The 21,403-nt window shown below is 46.4% G+C and overlaps 1 protein-coding gene across 1 annotated transcript; it reads right to left on the bottom strand.

Moving 5' to 3' along the window:
• Nucleotides 1-4,873: 4,873 nt before the first annotated feature.
• STK16 (serine/threonine kinase 16) lies at nt 4,874-20,530 on the bottom strand. Its single transcript, XM_073647334.1, has 8 exons — nt 20,378-20,530; nt 19,482-19,591; nt 14,201-14,420; nt 13,048-13,181; nt 8,468-8,588; nt 8,183-8,278; nt 7,985-8,106; nt 4,874-5,436 (listed from the first exon to the last, which is right to left on the bottom strand). Exons 2-8 carry the CDS (start codon nt 19,565-19,567, stop codon nt 5,298-5,300), a joined length of 918 nt encoding a protein of 305 aa, XP_073503435.1. The 5' UTR covers nt 19,568-19,591; nt 20,378-20,530; the 3' UTR covers nt 4,874-5,297.
• Between the last annotated feature and the right edge of the window lie 873 nt (nt 20,531-21,403).

The following is a 21,403-nucleotide window of genomic DNA, read 5'->3' as shown; positions in this document are numbered from 1 at the left end:
GACCTGGACTAAAGCATCCGCCAACTCCTGGACAGTCTGTGGTGCAACGTGACCTTGGTGGATGGAGCGAGACATGATGTCCCAGATGTGCTCAATCGGATTCAGGTCTGGGGAACGGGCGGGCCAGTCCATAGCTTCAATGCCTTCATCTTGCAGGAACTGCTGACACACTCCAGCCACATGAGGTCTGGCATTGTCCTGCATTAGGAGGAACCCAGGGCCAACCCCACCAGCATATGGTCTCACAAGGGGTCTGAGGATCTCATCTCGGTACCTAATGGCAGTCAGGCTACCTCTGGCGAGCACATGGAGGGCTGTGCGGCCCTCCAAAGAAATGCCACCCCACACCATTACTGACCCACTGCCAAACCGGTCATGCTGAAGGATGTTGCAGGCAGCATATCACTCTCCACGGCGTCTCCAGACTCTGTCACGTCTGTCACATGTGCTCAGTGTGAACCTGCTTTCATCTGTGAAGAGCACAGGGCGCCATTGGCGACTTTAACAATCCTGGTGTTCTGTGGCAAATACCAAGCGTCCTGCACGGTGTTGGGCTGTGAGCACAACCCCCATCTATGGACGTAGGGCCCTCACACCCTCATGGAGTCGGTTTCTAACCATTTGTGCAGACACATGCACATTTGTGGCCTGCTGGAGGTCTTTTTGCAGGGCTCTGGCAGTGCTCCTCCTGTTCCTCCTTGCACAAAGGCGGAGGTAGCGGTCCTGCTGCTGGGTTGTTGCCCTCCTACGGGCCCCTCCACATCTCCTGGTGTACGGGCCTGTCTCCTGGTAGTGACCCCAGCCTCTGGTCACTACGCTGACAGACACAGCAAACCTTCTTGCCACAGCTCGCATTGATGTGCCATCCTGGATGAGCTGCACTACCTGAGCAACTTCTGTGGGTTGTAGAGTCCGTCTCATGCTACCACGAGTGCACAACCAACATTCAAAAGTGACCATAACATCAGCCAGAAAGCATTGGTACTGAGATGTGGTCTGTGGTCCCCACCTGCAGAACCACTCCTTTATTGAGGGTGTCTTGATAATTGCCAATAATTTCCATATATAGTCTATTCCATTTGCACAACAGCATGTGAAATTGATTGTCAATCAGTGTTGCTTCCTAAGTGGACAGTTTGATTTCACAGAAGTTTGATTTACTTGGAGTTATATTCTGTTAAGTGTTCCCTTTATTTTTATGAGCAGTGTATTTTATGAAGTGCTCTAGTCCCTCCTGCAGCAAAACAACCCCTCAACATGATGCGGCCACCCCCATGTTTCACAGTTGGGATGGTGTCCTTAGGCTTCCAAGCTTCTCCCTTTTTCCTCCAAGCGTAACGATGGTCATTATGCCCAAAAAGTTCAATTTTAGCTTCATCAGACCACAGGACATGTCTCCAAAAATTAAGGTCTGTGTTCCTGTGTGCATTTGCAAATCTTAATCTGGCTTTTTTATGTTTCTTTTGGAGTAATGGCATCTTCCTGGCAGCGTGGCCTTTCAGCCCATGTTGATACAGTACTCGTTTGACTGTGGATATTGACACAATCTTATCAGCTACCACCATCATCTTCACAAAGTCTTTTGCTTTTGTCCTTGGGTTGACATGAACATGACGTGCCCAAGCACGTTCATCTCTGGGACACAGAACCTGTCTCTTTCCTGAGCGGTATGATGACTGGTCATTCCCAACTTGTTTGTACTTGCGTATAATTGTTTGTACAGATGATAGAGGCACCTTCAGGTATGTTGAAATTGTACCCAAGGATGAGCCAGACTTGTGCAAGTCCATAATTCTCTTCCTGATATCTTGGCTGATTTCTGTAGACTTTCCCATGATGCTACAAAAAGAAGCAGTGTGTTTCAGGTGTGCATTAAAATACATCCACAGATATGTCTCTAACTCACATGTTGCCAAAAAAACTATCAGAAGCTTCCAAACACATGACATCATGTGGGCAGTCCAGAATTGTTTAAAGGCATAGTAATATTAGTGTATGTAAACTTTTGACTTTGCAGTAAGTAATAAAAATGCCTTAAAGCATTCTCTCATTATTCTGGCATTTGGCAAATATTAAAAATTATGGTAATTCTAATTGACCTAAAAGCTGCGCCCCCACACTGAAAATCAGGCATTACACAGTGAGCATTCAAATGAAATAGTTTGTCTGCAGGACAGGTTTTTCAAGTTTCCACTCTAACCAACATCGTGCAAAATCATCCACCGAGGGGCTGGGACTTAGCAGAACCACCTCCAGGTGGCCGTGTGGGGACGCGCCAGGTTTTCTGACAGTGCTGCGGGCCCCGGATCCCAGTTTTCCCACAGATAGGCTGGAACTGTTTGTCTATGAAGTTGAGATAATGAAGGACTCTGACTCCGCTCTGGGTTTTTGCTTCATATTAGGAAGGCCGGGCACAAAGGCCATAAAGGATCTGTTATTACAGGAGGGTGGAGCGCTCCCCATACACGGTGAGGCATCATCCTCCGCGCCATTAATAGGTCATTTACCATTTCCTCCTACATGAACTCTGAGGTGACGAGCGCCCATTAATTTACGCTTTGGTCGGCAGCATTGTGACAACATTGACTGTGTGTTGTCGGCATCGCTCCATGATCATGGTAATTACCCCGGCTCCTTCAGTAATAAGATCAGCGTCAGTAAATCCAGCAATTACAGTCATAAAAGAGGGAGACCTTCCCATATGTGAGCAATGTCAACCCTGAGTCATGTGTGCAACGTCCTGCGCCCCTGGGGTCACGTGTGCAACGTCCTGCGCCCCTGGAGTCACGTGTGCAACGTCCTGCGCCCCTGGAGTCACGTGTGCAACGTCCTGCGCCCCCGGGGTCACTACACCGGAAAAAAAAAATGGGATAATCCTCCCTGTACTAGACATTATAAAAACAGTGCAAGTGTTTATAAAGGTCTCTGAACCCCAAGGCGACTGTAACCACCCCTGAGCCCCCGTGCCCACCTCTGAGCCCCCGTGCCCTGCCGTCTCCAGTACACAATAGGCTCATGTCGAAGCATAGACATGCCTCAGCTGCTGCAGAACTGGGGGGGTGTTTCAGCACCAGTCACAGAAGCAGCCCAAACAACATGTCGTCCTGAGAACCTCAGTCATGATGTTATCGCCCCACACAAACACTACAGAGAAAAGTATGTGCCCCCTCCACATTCCTCCTATAGGAGCTTTTCTGACCTCCTGCTCTACCTCCATAGACATGATTATGGAGTCGCCCCCTCTGCAGATATAACGGCTCCCGCTCCTCTGGGAGAGATTTCGACAAGATTTTGCCCATTTTTGTTCCAATCTAGTTCATCCCCATCTAGTTCATCCCTGTGGTTTTGGATGGGGCCGAGGTCCGGGCTCTGTGCGGCCGCTCATGTTCCCCCCTACCATGTCTGTATGGAGCTTGTGCACTGGGCAGTCGTGGGGGACAGGAAAGGGCGAACCCTAAACTGTTCCCACTAAGCTGAAGCTACAATTGTCCTCAATATCTTGTGCTGGAGATTAAGATTTCCCTTCACCAGTACTAAGGGTCCGCGGCCACCCCCAGATGACAGCCCATGGCATTATCCTCCTCCACCATCTGTACAGCGGCACAATGCAGTCAGGGGGTAACGTCCTCCTGTAATCACCAAACCCAGACTCCTCCATCAGACGCAGATAGAGAAGTGTGATCCGTCACTGCACAGAACACGTCTCCTCCAGAGTCCAGTGGTGGCGGCTTTACACCACTCCATCCGACGCTCGGCCTTGTGCTTGGTGATGTACGGCTGCTTGGCCATGAAGGTCCTGGCGGGGGTAAAGTGTTTGTGCTGATACCAGAGGAGGTCTGTACTCCACAGTTATGTTGTCAGCAGAGCGGTGAGGACTTTTCTGCCCTCTGCTCCTCAGCACTCGGCCCCCCGCTCTGTAACGTTAAGGGGTCTCCACTTCGTGGCTGAGTTGCTGCGGTTCCTTCTACTTCTTTGTAATATCACTCACAGGTGATGGGGGAAGATTCAGGAGGAAGAAAGGTCATGGACGGACTGTCACCCCGGTGGCTCCTATTACAGGACCGCGCTGGTATCAGGGAGCTCCACACCACCGGCCACTCTGTCACATGGTAGTAAAGGCGGAGGGGCCAGAGGTTATACACCGGGAGATGGGGGGCCGGAGGCTGTACCCCGGGGAATAATGATGGGGCTGGATGTTAAACACCGGGGGGGAGGGGCCGGAGGTTATATATATCGAGAGGTGGATGTTATACATAGGGGGCGAGGGGCCAGATGTTATACACCAGGGGTGGGGGACGAGGGACCGGAGGTTATACACCAGGGGTCGGCAATGGGGACTGATATTATATATATAGGGGGGCAATGGGTCTGAATGAGACCCCAAAATAAAATACTGAAGATGTACGGCCCGATACTTTTCTCCATTTAGTGTATATGACAAGTCTCCCAAACAATCCTCAACATTGACATTACAAACACCAAGAAGAGTCGTGGATGTATGGAAATCAATACTAGATAAAGGATAAATCAAGACATTTCGAAAATGTTGTTTCCATCCTTCCATCATTTGCAGATCAGTGACGTCTCCATCCTGTGATTTCCATCATTTTAACACTTTTCCTTCTTGCAGTCGCAGTTTGAATGTTGAGGATTGTAAATATCTCTTATATTGTAATGTCTGAATATTGGCCGATCAGATGCCAGGATCCCCAGGTGACCGGTGATCGCTGCCATATAGTGCACTCGGCTTTCAAAACTATCACATAAACCTCTGTAGCCGTGCCCCGATTATCGGCACCAGAGACCAAAGTAACAGCAATACACACGATGTGTGCGACCGGAGACGGGACAAGTACTTACATCAAGGAGGCACTTTCCATCCTGATCCTCATGTTTAATAATGAATGTCCTGTACAGAAGAGATGAAACACGTAACACCTTACACAGCACAATGACTACATGCTCCAGAGGTCAGACACGGATCACTGGCCTGAGATTAGCAGCCTCTGGGGGACAGAACCGAGGACTCAGCACCTGCACAGTCCGGCTGTAACCTGCAGGTATATAAGGCGATGAGACGTCGTCGATGTACCGCCACTCCGAATGAGCCTTGAGTTCATAAGAAAAGACGGTCAGAGATAAAACCAAAGTTCCCAAAAAGTGGCGAGAGGTTCGGTACTGAGAGACACCACAGACTGGAGTCTTGTGATCAGACCGCTGCCGTATAGAAGGGTCCTACAGTGCGACACTGGTGGTCCGACTGAAGCAGCACTTGCGTGAGGTCACTCCCTAGGATATCATATCCTCGTGGTGGCTTGCCCATCAACAATGGGGTGCAGCGCCTCAAGTTGAGTGAGGATTGTAGAGATGTGCGGCCGTTCCAGATGATCAACCACCATCATGGAGGCGAGCAGCGACTGCAATCCTTGGGAGTATCTGTATCGAAAAAGAATGCAAATAAGAAAAAAAAAAAATCCTGTAACAACATTTAAAATTTTTGGCAGAACTGGAGTCGAGGTTTATTTTACCTGGGGATTATATGTATATTATGGCATCTGGGCCATTATGTACAGTTCTGCTCAAAAGTTTACATACCCAGGCAGAACTTTTCCTTTCTTGGCCTTGTTTCAGAGAATATGAATGATAACAAAAAAAACTTTTCCTCCACTCATGGTTATTGGTTGGGTGAAGCCATTTATTGTCAAACTACTGTATTTTCTCTTTTTTAAATCTTAATGACAACCAAAAACATCCAAATGACCCTGATCAAAAGTTCACACAACCTGGCGATTTTGGCCTGATAACATGCACAGAATTTGACACAAATGGGTTTGAATGGCTACTAAAGGTAACATCCTCACCTGTGACCTGTTTGCTTGTAATCAGTGTGTGTGCATAAAAGCTGAGTGAGTTTCTGGGATTCAGACAAGACTCTTGCATCTTTCATGCAGCCACTGACGTTTCTGGATTGTGAGTCATGGGGAAAGCAAAAGAATTGTCAGAAGATCTACGGTAAAAGGTTATTGAACTGTATGACACAGGAAAGGGATACAAAAAATATCCAAACTGTGATTAACAAATGGAAAATCAGGGGCTCTGCAAAAACCAAACCACCGTTAGGTAGACCAACAATAATTTCAGCCACAACTGCCAGGAAAATTGTTCGGGATGCAAAGAAAAACCCACAAATAACATCAGCTGAAATTCAGGACTCTCAGAAAACTAGTGGTGTGGTTGTTTCAAGATGCACAATAAGGAGGCACTTGAAGAAAAATGGGCTGCATGGTCGAGTCACCAGAAGAAAGCCATTACTGCCCAAATGCCACAAAGTATCTCGTCTACAATACGCCAAACAGCACAGAGACAAACCTCAAAACTTCTGGAACAAGGTAATTTGGAGTGATGAGACCAAAATTGAACCATAAACATTACATTTGGAGAGAGGTCAACAAGGCCTATGATGAAAGGAACACCATTCCTACAGTAAAGCACGGAGGTGGATAGCTGATGTTTTGGGGATGTATGAGCTACAAAGGCAGTGGAAACCTGGTAAAAGTTGAAGGAAAGATGAATGCAGCACGTTATCAGCAAATACTGGAGGTATTTGCACTCATCAGCCCAGAAGCTGCGCATGGGACGTACTTGGACGTTCCAACATGACAACGATCCAAAACACAAGGCCAAGTCGACCTGTCATTGGCTACAGCAGAACAAAGTGAAGGTCCTGGAGTGGCCATCTCAGTCTCCTGACCTCAATATCATTGAGCCACTCTGGGGAGATCTCAAGCGCAGTTCATGTTAGACAGCCCAGGAATTTACAGGAACTGGAGGCTTTTTGCCAAGAAGAATGGGCAGCTTTACCATCTGAGAAAATAAAGAACCTCATCCACAACTACCACAAAAGACTTCAAGCTGTCATTGATGTTCGAGGGGGCAATACACGGTATCAAGAACTGGGGTATGTGAGCTTATGATCAGGGTCATTTGGATGTTTTTGGTTGTCATTAAGATTCAAAAAGAGAAAACACAGTAGTTTGACAATAAATGGCTTCACCCAACCAATAACCATGAGTGGAGAAAAAGTTTTTTTTGTTATCATTAATATTCTCTGAAACAAGAACAAGAAAGGAAAAATTCTGCCGGGGTATGTAAACTTTTGAGCACAACTGTAATATCTGCACCAGTACTGCATCACTCTCATACACTTTCATTCGGGGCCCCTTGAATCACAGGGCCCAGGAAAGACTACAATGTCTGCACTAGACCTGGGTACTGGTAGCAAAATGTGTTGAATGTAATGGAATTTTCCTCCTCATCTCATGGGGCCCTGATAAATGGCCAGGATACTTAGTGCCTGGTGAACATGGCAAAAGTGGGGTTAATAACATAATATCAGCTACTGACCTTAAAATGGGTTGTCCAGGGCTTTTACACTGACAATCGATCCTTAAAATTGGTCATCAATATCTGATCGGAGGCGGTACGACACCTGGCACACCCGCTGATCAGCTGTTCCCTGGTGCCAGACAGAAGCGCTCAGTTGTTAAACTACACAGCACAGCTCCGTCAACTGCAAAGTGGCCACGGCCGGGTACTGCACATCCTATTGATTAGAATAGGAGGCAGATGTGCAGTACCCGGTTGAGGCCACTTTGCAGTTGACGGAGCTGTGCCGTTCAGCTCTACAACTTAGCGCTTCTATCCGGCACCCAAAACAGCTGATCCCTGGGGGGTGCTGGTTATCGCACCCTCACCGATCAGATATTGATGACCTCTCCTGCGGACAGGCCATCAATATAAAAGTTCCGGACAGCCCCTTTAAAAGAAGCAAAGAAAAGTTTTCCCAGAAGTGAGGTTAAATACATTCTGCTGCTGACATGGCCGTCTACGGCATGTCAACTGCAATCACTAGGTGGTCTACCCTGGGGAAATATACAGGGGTGCACTTACTTTTCAATGTATATTGTACAATAAGCAACATTACCTGTTATTTTCAGGTATGGAGATGCTGTTCTGGACGGCCAGAGCTACACTGTCTCCCTTCTGGAAAATCATGTCGTAAGGGCCCTCCCCGAACATCATGGAGTACAGCACACAACCTAGAGACTGGACACAAGTGTGACTGCACGATTACAGTTCGTCCTGAGCGAACACAGAGAACAGAGAGAAGACGACGTCCTACCCAGATATCGGTCCGCTCATCGATCACACAGCTACTGCTCACACTGAAGAGCTCCGGGGCCCGGTAGGAAATCGTGCATCGCTGTGCGGCCCAGTCCTAGAGACAGAGAAGGGGGAAATCACTGGCTGCTCCCTCAATGCTCTGTACACTAAAGTGATATGTGCAGATCGAGAGCTCAGTAGACTTTCGATGCAGCTTTGTATGTGACCGGAGCATAAAGCATGAGGTCAGGGCAGCACAAGCAGAGCTGCGTACACAGATTGTGAAGTGTAAACCGTTCCTTACCTGCACGGCCATGGCTTGTCTGCTTCCATTCACCTCAATACGAGCATGATTCATTGATCCCAGATCCATCAGGAGAGGCCGATCATCATCCGCTAGTAGCACGTTTGTGGGTTTCAAGTCTCTAAAATACAAAGAAGCACAGAAATACAATTAAGGGGGCTGTCCAAAGCATAGCTTATCAATATCAGACTGGAGGGGGCTCGACCCCCGGCAGCCCTCCCTATTATGAGCTCCTGATGTGGCCGGATATACAGTATGTGCTGCCTGATCTATGCTCCTATTGAAGTGACTGGGAGCTGAGCCACAGTCACATCCATTAAACTGTGTACAGAGCTGTGGCGTTCCGGCTGCGTACGTCCTCCCCACGACCAATGCGTTAAAGGGAATCCTACAACTGATTAACAGCTTTACTACCATCAGCTAATGGCGTGAGTAAGAGGGAGCCGCAGATCACTAAGCGCACGCACTGCAATGACCACACGACAGCGAACGGCTCAAGCTGCATCTGATAAAGGTGAGGGAGGCCATTGTGGCATCTTTTCTTGTCCGTATTACGCGCTGCAGATCTCGTGACTTCAATTAATGGTATAAGAAACTATTGCAAGACATCTAGTAAGTGACACCGTGGAATTGGGGGTCTCTGTCACGACTTTATGCTGAGAACAAATGAAATAATTCAGGCTGCCGCCATCACGAGAGCTCGCGGGGGGTCACTGTACACTGCGGCATCATTTACATTGATGTATGATCAGTATGGAGGAAGCGCCCAGGGGAAAGTGGTTAGCAAATTATACCATTTACTTTGGGTGCACATAGCCCTGGTCATGAATGGTGTACACGTATGTCTTTACCTGTGCGCATAACCCTGGTCATGAATGGTGTACACGTATGTCTTTACCTGTGAGCATAGCCCTGGTCATGAATGGTGTACATGTATGTCTTTACCTGTGAGCATAGCCCTGGTCATGAATGGTGTACATGTATGTCTTTACCTGTGCGCATAGCCCTGGTCATGAATGGTGTACACGTATGTCTTTACCTGTGCGCATAGCCCTGGTCATGAATGGTGTACATGTATGTCTTTACCTGTGAGCATAGCCCTGGTCATGAATGGTGTACATGTATGTCTTTACCTGTGCGCATAGCCCTGGTCATGAATAGTGTACATGTATGTCTTTACCTGTGCGCATAGCCCTGGTCATGAATGGTGTACATGTATGTCTTTACCTGTGCGCATAACCTGGTCATGAATGGCGTACACGTATGTCTTTACCTGTGCGCATAGCCCTGGTCATGAATGGTGTACATGTATGTCTTTACCTGTGAGCATAGCCCTGGTCATGAATGGTGTACATGTATGTCTTTACCTGTGCGCATAGCCCTGGTCATGAATAGTGTACATGTATGTCTTTACCTGTGCGCATAACCTGGTCATGAATGGCGTACATGTATGTCTTTACCTGTGCGCATAGCCCTGGTCATGAATAGTGTACATGTATGTCTTTACCTGTGCGCATAGCCCTGGTCATGAATGGTGTACATGTATGTCTTTACCTGTGCGCATAGCCCTGGTCATGAATAGTGTACATGTATGTCTTTACCTGTGCGCATAACCTGGTCATGAATGGCGTACATGTATGTCTTTACCTGTGCGCATAGCCCTGGTCATGAATAGTGTACATGTATGTCTTTACCTGTGCGCATAACCTGGTCATGAATGGCGTACATGTATGTCTTTACCTGTGCGCATAACCTGGTCATGAATGGCGTACATGTATGTCTTTACCTGTGAGCATAGCCCTGGTCATGAATAGTGTACATGTATGTCTTTACCTGTGCGCATAGCCCTGGTCATGAATGGTGTACATGTATGTCTTTACCTGTGCGCATAGCCCTGGTCATGAATAGTGTACATGTATGTCTTTACCTGTGCGCATAGCCCTGGTCATGAATAGTGTACATGTATGTCTTTACCTGTGCGCATAGCCCTGGTCATGAATGGTGTACATGTATGTCTTTACCTGTGCGCATAGCCCTGGTCATGAATAGTGTACATGTATGTCTTTACCTGTGCGCATAGCCCTGGTCATGAATGGCGTACATGTCTTTACCTGTGCGCATAGCCCTGGTCATGAATAGTGTACATGTATGTCTTTACCTGTGCGCATAACCTGGTCATGAATGGCGTACATGTATGTCTTTACCTGTGCGCATAGCCCTGGTCATGAATAGTGTACATTTATGTCTTTACCTGTGCGCATAACCTGGTCATGAATGGCGTACATGTATGTCTTTACCTGTGAGCATAGCCCTGGTCATGAATGGTGTACATGTATGTCTTTACCTGTGCGCATAGCCTGGTCATGAATAGTGTACATGTATGTGTTTACCTGTGCGCATAGCCCTGGTCATGAATAGTGTACATGTATGTCTTTACCTGTGCGCATAGCCCTGGTCATGAATGGTGTACATGTATGTCTTTACCTGTGCGCATAGCCCTGGTCATGAATGGTGTACATGTATGTCTTTACCTGTGCGCATAGCCCTGGTCATGAATGGTGTACATGTATGTCTTTACCTGTGAGCATAGCCCTGGTCATGAATGGCGTACATGTATGTCTTTACCTGTGTGCATAGCCTGGTCATGAATAGTGTACATGTATGTCTTTACCTGTGCGCATAGCCCTGGTCATGAATGGTGTACATGTATGTCTTTACCTGTGCGCATAGCCCTGGTCATGAATAGTGTACATGTATGTCTTTACCTGTGCGCATAGCCCTGGTCATGAATGGTGTACACGTATGTCTTTACCTGTGCGCATAACCTGGTCATGAATGGCGTACACGTATGTCTTTACCTGTGCGCATAACCTGGTCATGAATGGCGTACATGTATGTCTTTACCTGTGAGCATAGCCCTGGTCATGAATGGTGTACATGTATGTCTTTACCTGTGCGCATAGCCCTGGTCATGAATAGTGTACATGTATGTCTTTACCTGTGCGCATAGCCCTGGTCATGAATGGTGTACATGTATGTCTTTACCTGTGCGCATAGCCCTGGTCATGAATGGTGTACATGTATTTCTTTACCTGTGCGCATAGCCCTGGTCATGAATAGTGTACATGTATGTCTTTACCTGTGCGCATAGCCCTGGTCATGAATGGTGTACATGTATGTCTTTACCTGTGCGCATAGCCCTGGTCATGAATAGTGTACATGTATGTCTTTACCTGTGTGCATAGCCCTGGTCATGAATGGCGTACATGTATGTCTTTACCTGTGCGCATAGCCCTGGTCATGAATGGTGTATATGTATGTCTTTACCTGTGAGCATAGCCCTGGTCATGAATGGTGTACAGGTATGTCTTTACCTGTGCGCATAGCCCTGGTCATGAATAGTGTACATGTATGTCTTTACCTGTGCGCATAGCCCTGGTCATGAATAGTGTACATGTATGTCTTTACCTGTGCGCATAGCCCTGGTCATGAATAGTGTACATGTATGTCTTTACCTGTGCGCATAGCCCTGGTCATGAATAGTGTACATGTATGTCTTTACCTGTGCGCATAGCCCTGGTCATGAATAGTGTACATGTATGTCTTTACCTGTGCGCATAGCCCTGGTCATGAATAGTGTACATGTATGTCTTTACCTGTGCGCATAGCCTGGTCATGAATAGTGTACATGTATGTCTTTACCTGTGAGCATAGCCTGGTCATGAATAGTGTACATGTATGTCTTTACCTGTGAGCATAGCCTGGTCATGAATAGTGTACATGTATGTCTTTACAGTGCGCATAACCTGGTCATGAATGGCGTACATGTATGTCTTTACCTGTGTGCATAGCCCTGGTCATGAATGGCGTACATGTATGTCTTTACCTGTGAGCATAGCCCTGGTCATGAATGGTGTACATGTATGTCTTTACCTGTGAGCATAGCCCTGGTCATGAATGGCGTACATGTATGTCTTTACCTGTGCGCATAGCCCTGGTCATGAACAGTGTACATGTATGTCTTTACCTGTGCGCATAGCCCTGGTCATGAATAGTGTACATGTATGTCTTTACCTGTGCGCATAGCCTGGTCATGAATAGTGTACATGTATGTCTTTACCTGTGAGCATAGCCTGGTCATGAATAGTGTACATGTATGTCTTTACCTGTGAGCATAGCCCTGGTCATGAATGGCGTACATGTATGTCTTTACCTGTGAGCATAGCCTGGTCATGAATAGTGTACATGTATGTCTTTACCTGTGAGCATAGCCTGGTCATGAATAGTGTACATGTATGTCTTTACCTGTGAGCATAGCCCTGGTCATGAATGGCGTACATGTATGTCTTTACCTGTGAGCATAGCCTGGTCATGAATGGTGTACACGTATGTCTTTACCTGTGAGCATAGCCTGGTCATGAATAGTGTACATGTTGTCTTTACCTGTGAGCATAGCCTGGTCATGAATGGCGTACATGTATGTCTTTACCTGTGAGCATAGCCTGGTCATGAATAGTGTACATGTATGTCTTTACCGTGCGCATAGCCTGGTCATGAATAGTGTACATGTATGTCTTTACCTGTGCGCATAGCCCTGGTCATGAATGGCTTTCAGACCCAGACAGATCCCATGTAGGATATACAGGATCTCCTCTTCAGACATGAACGTGTTCTTATCTCTTAGCGCTTCCACCTCGCTCCACAATGTCCCCCTCTAAAAAAAAATATTATTACTGTACATATTTTTCGGTCTCCCTTAAAGCGGTTATCAGAGTCCTCCACATAATCAGGAGCTGGCCAGGTCTGGCTTGCGGCCGGCAGGCATCGTCCACCCGTACTTTACTTATCTTGTAGCAACATGGCATATGGTCCATTTACTTGGACCGACCACCAGCACCCCACAACTGCCAGCACCACACCACCGCCAGCACCACCACACCACGACCACCAGCACCACCACACCACCAGCAGCACCACACCACGACCACCAGCACCACCACACCACCAGCAGCAGCACCACATGACCACTGATTGGTAAACTCTTACAGAACAGCGGTCAGATCAAAGTAAACAATGTGATCTATACTAGACGGCTCAGTGCGCATAAGCTGCCATAGTTCTTGGCAGTGCACGACCTGATTACACAGGACGATGTGCTGCCGAAAACGATGATTTTTTTTTTGTGCTGCACAAAAGATTTCACCCGATGAACGAGCGTTTTTCATCAGATGATCGGCAGCCTGTTTGCACAGCAAGATTATCGTGAAAGGAGCATTTTAACCCGGTCACAATTATTCTGCAGTGTAAATGCCCCTTTACACAGCCTTATCCTTTAACCACATTCAGAGCTGCATTCAGAATTCTGCTGGTTTCCAGTTATCGGTGAGCAGTGAATTGTGGGCCTTCAGATGACAGATGTCAGCCAAGCTGCAATGTCACATTTCTGACAAAGGGGGTCACACAAAACTGCTCTGTGTTTCCAAAAAGCAACCATCAGAGTTTAGAAAACAGCTTTGGATGTGAATGGAGTAAAAACTTGAAAATGACTCAAACGTAGTGTTACATGACAGCTTACAGCTTTTGTGCACCTGAAGTTTATAATATACAGTAACGTGATCACTTCCAGGTTATTACAATCCACCGTGAAATCTACACGTGGCTAAGCAAACACATAAGGCCGCCACGCCCTGCCATGGGAAAACCGCGAACATGGAGCCACTCTGCAGCATTTACCCGCACGAAGGGGAGGAGAAGCCAGGCCTCCCACTTGGGTCCTTTCTCCATCATGCAGTGCGCCTCCAGCCGCAGAATATTGGGGTGACTGTATAATCGATGCATCTCCACCTCGTGCAGAGCTTCTTTCCGATCTTCCCGGTCATGGCATAAAATACGCTTCAGAGCGTAAAACCGCCCGTCGGTCACCCCTTCAACCAGATCGACGTAGCTGAATCCCCTGAAAAATAAAGCAGAAATGTCACGACACCCTGTGCAGTCGGAGGGGTATTATAAAGGAACTGATACCAGCACCAGCGAAACAGAAAAGTGACCGGATTTATTAGCACAAGGCTGCCCCCTAGTGATGCAAAAGCAAAATGGCACCAAGATAATATTAAGGGGCTGGAGAAATGACAAACTGCCTTGAGAACACTTTCCACTTTGGACGTGTATACTGGCGCTGCCACTTTGGACACCCCCGATCTCTGGAAGGAAATATTCTGCAAATGCTTTGCTGCTGCAGGAAAGGAGAAGCCCGGCACATCAATAGTCATCAACGATGTAAGAGGCCTCCATTTCTCTTCACAAGAGCATCATAGTTTCATAATTAATGGGTCCCAAAATTACATATTAAATATAGATAGGGACACTTTTTTTTTTTTTTATTAAAAGGGTTACCCCCGCCTTCTGAGATGGATATTGTCGGATAGAGCTTGTAAATACGAGCAATTTTGCAATTTGCTGCTTATTAAAACGTTCAGTCGTTTTTGAGATATTAACACTTTTCTTTTGTTTACAGCTCGTTGCCCGGCAGACCGACCACTGCCGCTAGACAGTAGAACATGAGCAGTGCTTACAAGCTCTTTTCTATGGAGTGCGTAATCACTGTTTTGAAGCTAACCAGGATCGCTGGAGCATGCTGTTACCTCCTAACCCCAGCCAGCTTCAGTGCAGCGCTTACAAGGTAAACAACAGCGGTGGTCGGTCTCCGAGGCAACAAGCTGTAAACGAAAGAAAAGTGTTAGTATTTAAAAAAAAAAAGGCTGCAAATTTTAATAAACAGTAAATTGAAAAGGGCTCAATACCCATCTACCATCTATGAAGATGGGAAAAAACATTAAAAAGAGGATCCACCGGAAAGGGGAAAAAGATAAAACGTGACAGTAAATGAAATTATAGGACGTTTCTCGAATATATGTCATTAGTAGATCAGACAATTTCCCTCAGTACTACAGGGGCGCTGGTGTCACTTTTGTTTTACCAGAGTGAGTGCCAAATCTGATGAAATTCTCTTCTCTGGGATCTAAAAACTGCGAGAGGAGGAGCTGATTATACCCAACATGTGAACAGCGTCAGAAGCAGAGCCGTGTGCTCAGATCTGACAGGATTCAGCCTCTTTTGCCATTTTATCCACAGAATATAATGTTGGAATGAAATCACTCATTTTTCCCATAACTTTCCCCAAAGACAATCACAAATGTGGAGAATTAATCCACTCCAATGGGCAGTGAAACATCTAAAGGCAAATCTGGAGAAGGTTTTCTTTCACCGCTTCTGCCAGAACTCTGATCTTTACTTCACATGGAATTATTGATAGTTATCAGACATGTAATAAGATGTCCTTTTGTATTATGCAGCACAGATAAAGGAGGAAAACACAGCTGCATCTAAAGGGTTTATCAGTAAAAAGGGCACAAATACAGTGGGGAAAATAAGTATTTGATACACTACCGATTTTGAAGGTTTTCCCACCTACATAGAATGGAGAGGTCTGTAATTTTTATCGTAGTTACACTTCACCTATGAGAGACAGAAACTAAAAAAATCCAGAAAATCACATTGTATGATTTTTACATAATTAATTTGCATTTTATTGCATGAAATAAGTATTTGATACAATAGAAAAACAGAACTTAATATTTGGCCCAGAAACCTTTGTTACAATTACAGAGGTCAGACGTTTCCTGTAGTTCTTGACCAGGTTTGCACGCACTGCAGCAGGGATTATGGCCCCCTCCTCCATACAGATCTTTCAGGTTTTGGAGCTGTCGCTGGACAAAATTAAGTTTCAACTTCCTCCAAAGATTTTCTATTGGGTTCAGGTCTGGAGACCGACTAGGGCACTCCAGGACCTTGAAATGTTTCTAACGGAGCCACTCCTCTGTTGCCCTGGCAGTGTGTTTTGGGTCATTGTCTTGCTGAAAGACCCAGCCACGACCCATCTTCAACGCTCTTAAGGCCTCGTCACACTTAGCGACGCTGCAACGATCCCAACAACGATACGACCTGTCAGGGATCGTTGCTGCGTCGCTATGTGGTCGCTGGTGAGCTGTCAAACAGGCAGGCTCACCAACGATCAGGGGAGCAGCGACATCGTGGAAAGAATCTTTCCACGATGTCCTGCTCCTGGTTACCAGCCTGCTGAAGCAGGAGCAGGCTGGTAACTATGGTAAACATCGGGTTACTAGGGGCACACGCGCTCCTAGTAACCCGTTTATCATGGTTACCACTCTGCTACAGTGAGCGGGAGGTTACCGCTCACTTTAGCAGGCTCGTAACCATGATAAACAATGGGTTACTAAGTGCGCGTGTGCCCCTAGTAACCCGATGTTTACCATAGTTACCAGCCTGATCGCTGCTCCCGCTGGTCACACACAGCGATGTGTGCTGACCAGCGGGAGAGCAACGACCAAAAAATGGTCCAGGACACTTTGCGGCGATCAGCGACCTCACAGCAGGGGCCTGATCGTTGCAAAGTGTCCCACATAGCGACATCGCTGGTGAGGTCGCTGTTGCGTCACCAAAACCGTGACACAGCAGCGTTCTCGCTATGTGAGACGGTGGCTTTACTGAGGGAAGGAGGTTGTTGTCCAAAATCTCACGATACTTGACCCCATCCATCCTCCTTTCAATAAGGTGCAGTCGTCCTGTCCCCTTTGCAGAAAAGCACCCCCAAAGTATCATGTTTCCCCCACCATGCTTCACGGATGAAATGGTGCTCTTGGGATTGTACTTATCCTTCTTCTTCCGCCAAACACGGCGAGTGGAGTTGATACCAAAAAGTTTTATTTTGGTCTCATCTGACCACATGATCTTCTCCCATGGCTCCTCTGAATCATCCAGATGGTCATTGGTGAACTTCAAATGGGCCTGGAAATGTGCTGGCGTGAGCAGGGGGACCTTGCGTGCCCTGCAGGATTTTAATCCATGATGGCGTAGTGTGTTACTGCTGGTAATGCTTGAGACTGTGGTCCCAGCAATCTTCAGGTCATTGACCAGGTCCTCCCATGTAGTTCTGGGCTGATTCCTGACCTTTCTCAGAATCATCCTTACCCCACGAGGCGAGATCTTGCATGGAGCCGCAGACCCAGGAAGATTGACAGTCATTTTATGTTTCTTCCATTTTCTAATAATTGTGCAAACAGTTGTTGCCTTCTCACCAAGCTGCTTGCCTATTGTCCAGTAGCCCATCCCAGCCTTGTGCAGGTATACAATTTTGTCCCTGGTGTCCTTAGACAGCTCTTTGGCCTTGGCCATGGTGGAGAAGTTGGAGTGTGATTGAGTGTGTGGACAGGTGTCTTTTATACAGGTAACGAGTTCGAACAGGTGCAATTAATACAGGTCATAAGTGCAGAGTAGGAGGCTTCTTAAAGAAAAACTAACAGCTCTGTGAGAGCCAGAATTCTTGCTGGTTGGTCGGTGATCAAATACTTATTTCATGCAATAAAAATGCAATTTAATTATGTAAAAATCATACAATGTGATTTTCTGGATTTGATTTCTATATTCTGTCTCTCACAGGTGAAGTGACCTATGATAAAAATTACAGACCTCCCCATTTTTTGTAGGTGGGAAAACTTGCAAAATTGGCAGTGTATCAAATACTTATTTTCCCCACTGCAGCTGGCTGCAGAATGAGTTATCAGGGATCCATCAGTGAGCCCATTCTGATGGCAGAGTCTGTAAGGTTATTGCTTCTCTCCTGATTATCTTATAAGCTGATGTATGATCAGAATACCGCCCATCTTTTATTTGTTTGTAATCCAATTTAAAAGATGATTAGGAAGCGAAGAGCCGGGGTCCTGGGTTCATTTCCCAAGGACAACATCTGCAAGAAGTTTGTATGTTCTCCCTGTGGGTTTCCTCCGTTTCCTCCCACACTCCAAAGACATACTGATAGGGAATGTAGCTTGTGAGCCCCAATGGGGACAGTGATGACAACATCTGTGAAGCGCTGTGGAATATCATGGAGCCATAAAAGCAAAGCATAATCAATAAATAAACTTAACATACCCCACCATCACTGCTGATAATGCACTCTGCATGTGCAGTGATTCATAGAGGATGTATAAGACAAACCATCCAAAATTTTTAATAACACCCTAAATAGGGTTACAATTAGTGATGATCGAGCGTGTTCGTTTAACCCTTTAAACGAACACGCTCGGGTGCTTTTGGAGTATCTTCGGCGTGCTCGTATATTGTGTTAGAGTCCCTGTGTCTGCATGATTTATGGCTTTTAGACAGCTTCAACACATATAGGGATTGCTTGTTTGTTAGGGAATCCTCACGTGTTGAGGATGTCTTACAGTTGTAAATCATGCAGAAGCAGAGACTCGAACATAATATACGAGCACGCCGAAGATACTCGGAAAGCACCCGAGCGTGCTTGGTTAAAGGGTTATATGAGCACGCTCGCTCATCACTAGTTACAATCAGGGCGGTGGAGTCGAGGTCATGGAAATTGAGGAGTCAGGCTATGAGCCCACGATGCAGAATTGAAGCAGAAAATTTCCGCAGAATGTCTGCATGTTCTTGGCAGTAAAAACGCTTGCGGATTTTACACGCGTTCTGACGCGTTTTTACATGCGGATTTGACTTGCGTTTTTCAAATGCATTGTGGCCTCAAATCTGCATGCAGAAACACACAAATAATGGACATGCTGCGGATTTTTCCGCAAGGAAAATCCGCTGTGGAAAATTCGCAGCATGTGCACAGAACATGCGGATTTTCATTGGATCATGGGGCACGGATTACCAAACGTTTTTCAAGCGTTTACGCTGCGGAAATTCCGCATCAAAAAAGCTTGAAAAACGCATAGTGGGCGCACAGCCTCAGAGTTGGCGGTTTGGCTTACTGACTTCACTGGTTACAATATTACTATAATAATATTATATTATTAAACAATTCATATTGTAATATTACAAAAATATTTATCTGCGAAAAAAACACGGATCTAAATAAATTTTAAAAAAAGGGATATCCTTTAATGCAGACACGGCCGGAGACATTACTTACCCCTCTCCCAGCTTCTGTATAAAGAGGTAACGCTTGTTTTCAATAGTTATGACCCCTCGAGAGCAGATACAGAGAGTAGACCCCATTGTGGCTCACACATGCTGCACCGCCTGCAGAGAAAGAGATGTTGGGGGTTATAATCAGGCTTGGACTGGCCCACAGGAAAACAGGAGAATCCTCCGGTGGGCCACCACCCTTTTATATGAGCATTATTTGGCCCTATATACTTGAATCACTATGTACAAACAAACCCAGCATCTTATTCATCTAACAATCTGCCCCGTTCATTGTTATAGAAATTCGTGATTGAGGATATTTGTTTGTAGCTGAAAAGTGGGGCCCTGGAGCCGGTTACCGGTGGGCCCTTGGTATCTCAGTCCGACACTGGTTATAATGCACAGAGATGAGACGCTCGTCCTGCCGGAAACTTGCGAGATGGAAACACCCCATAAACTGCTCAGTAAACAGAGAAAATACACCAAAAATACCATCATTTTTCTTTTTTCTGCATTTCTTTCCACCCCTCCCCAAAAAATATGATTTTGGTACAACATAAAAAAAGAGATTATATATATATATAAACCTTGATGCTGTCAGCAGTTGAACAAGAAACTCTTTGACAGCAAAGACAAAAAGATGAAAGAAAAATCGCTGCCGCCCAGAAGCTGCTCCGTCCTCAGGGGTCACAGACAGGAGCATGCGGCAAGGATTAAAGCAAAAACATGAAATTAGAAAAAAAAAAGTGTGAAATTTGCAGTTTTTCCCATTTTCTTTGCACCGGGTGTCACATGACCACGATCACCATCCATCCATTCCCCATTACTAGTCATACTCTGCACCCGCACACAATACACTGAGGAGGCGCTGGATACTGCCGCCTCTCCGTGTATACACACCGCTAGGACGGCGGCTTCTCTCCCCCGGTGATGCCAGCACAGCAGCTCCTCACTCAGCCCGGAACCATAGCTGGAAACAATCAGCTGGAGGCGCCGGGAGATGACGTCATGGAAAAGCGCCTCCATCCACAGAAGGTCATGTGACACGGGCGTTGCTAGGATACCCAAGCCCAGTTTCCTGATTGGAGACTGTGGGCGGGTTTAGTGTTACACCGGGATGTCTGTGTGACGTCACGGGACGTGCATCTTATGCATAATGAACTGGGAAGAGGTATCAAGAGGAGCAGGGGAGCAAAACGACCAATCGGTTTGTTGCTTTCAATCTTCAATAGGAATTTTGAAAAAAAAATAATGAGAGTTCTAATCTGATTGGCTGAGCTATTGAAAGCTGCAATCTGGTTGGTTGGGCAAAAGAGAGCTGCCATCTGATTGGTTAGCCAAATGAAAGCTATAATCTGATTGGGCAAATAAGCTACTAGCTGGTTAGGCAAATGAGAGCTGCCATCTGATTGGTTAGCCAAATAAAAGCTATAATCTGATTGGGCAAATAAGCTACTAGCTGGTTGGTTAGGCAAATGAGAGCTGCCATCTGATTAGTTGGACAAATGAAAGCTGCAATATGATTGGTTGTGCGTCTGCTCTCTTTTTGTGATGGCATAGCTGCAGTTAGGGCACAGTTCACACTGTGCGTGGTTTCTGTTCTTGTGTAATGGACGAATCACAGTTTTACAGTTAACTCAGACACCAAAAACGACCGTGAAATAAATTCAGAGACCCGATCAGACTTCAAAAAGAAGAGTACTGGGATCTCGGTCTCTGCTCTGTATCACTCTGACAACAGCAGACACATAGATGAAAACCTCCTGCCGGGCTCAGCCATGTGTGGCACCCCAGGGGTCTGGTTTCCACAGTAACAGCAATGTTATGTCTGAGAGCAGATGGGAGGTCTCTTGGTCAGGTATCCTGTGCATGCCACACCTCCTGCCCAGTCCTGGGAGGGGAAGAACTTCCCCTATATAAACCTAG

The sequence above is a fragment of the Phyllobates terribilis genome, unplaced genomic scaffold, assembly GCF_046119375.1.
Source record: "Phyllobates terribilis strain yellow unplaced genomic scaffold, ASM4611937v1 Scaffold_9__5_contigs__length_417890890, whole genome shotgun sequence".
Classification (NCBI taxonomy): domain Eukaryota; kingdom Metazoa; phylum Chordata; class Amphibia; order Anura; family Dendrobatidae; genus Phyllobates; species Phyllobates terribilis.
Note: the sequence above shows the minus strand (reverse complement) of the source record. Positions and strands in the feature narration are given on the sequence as shown.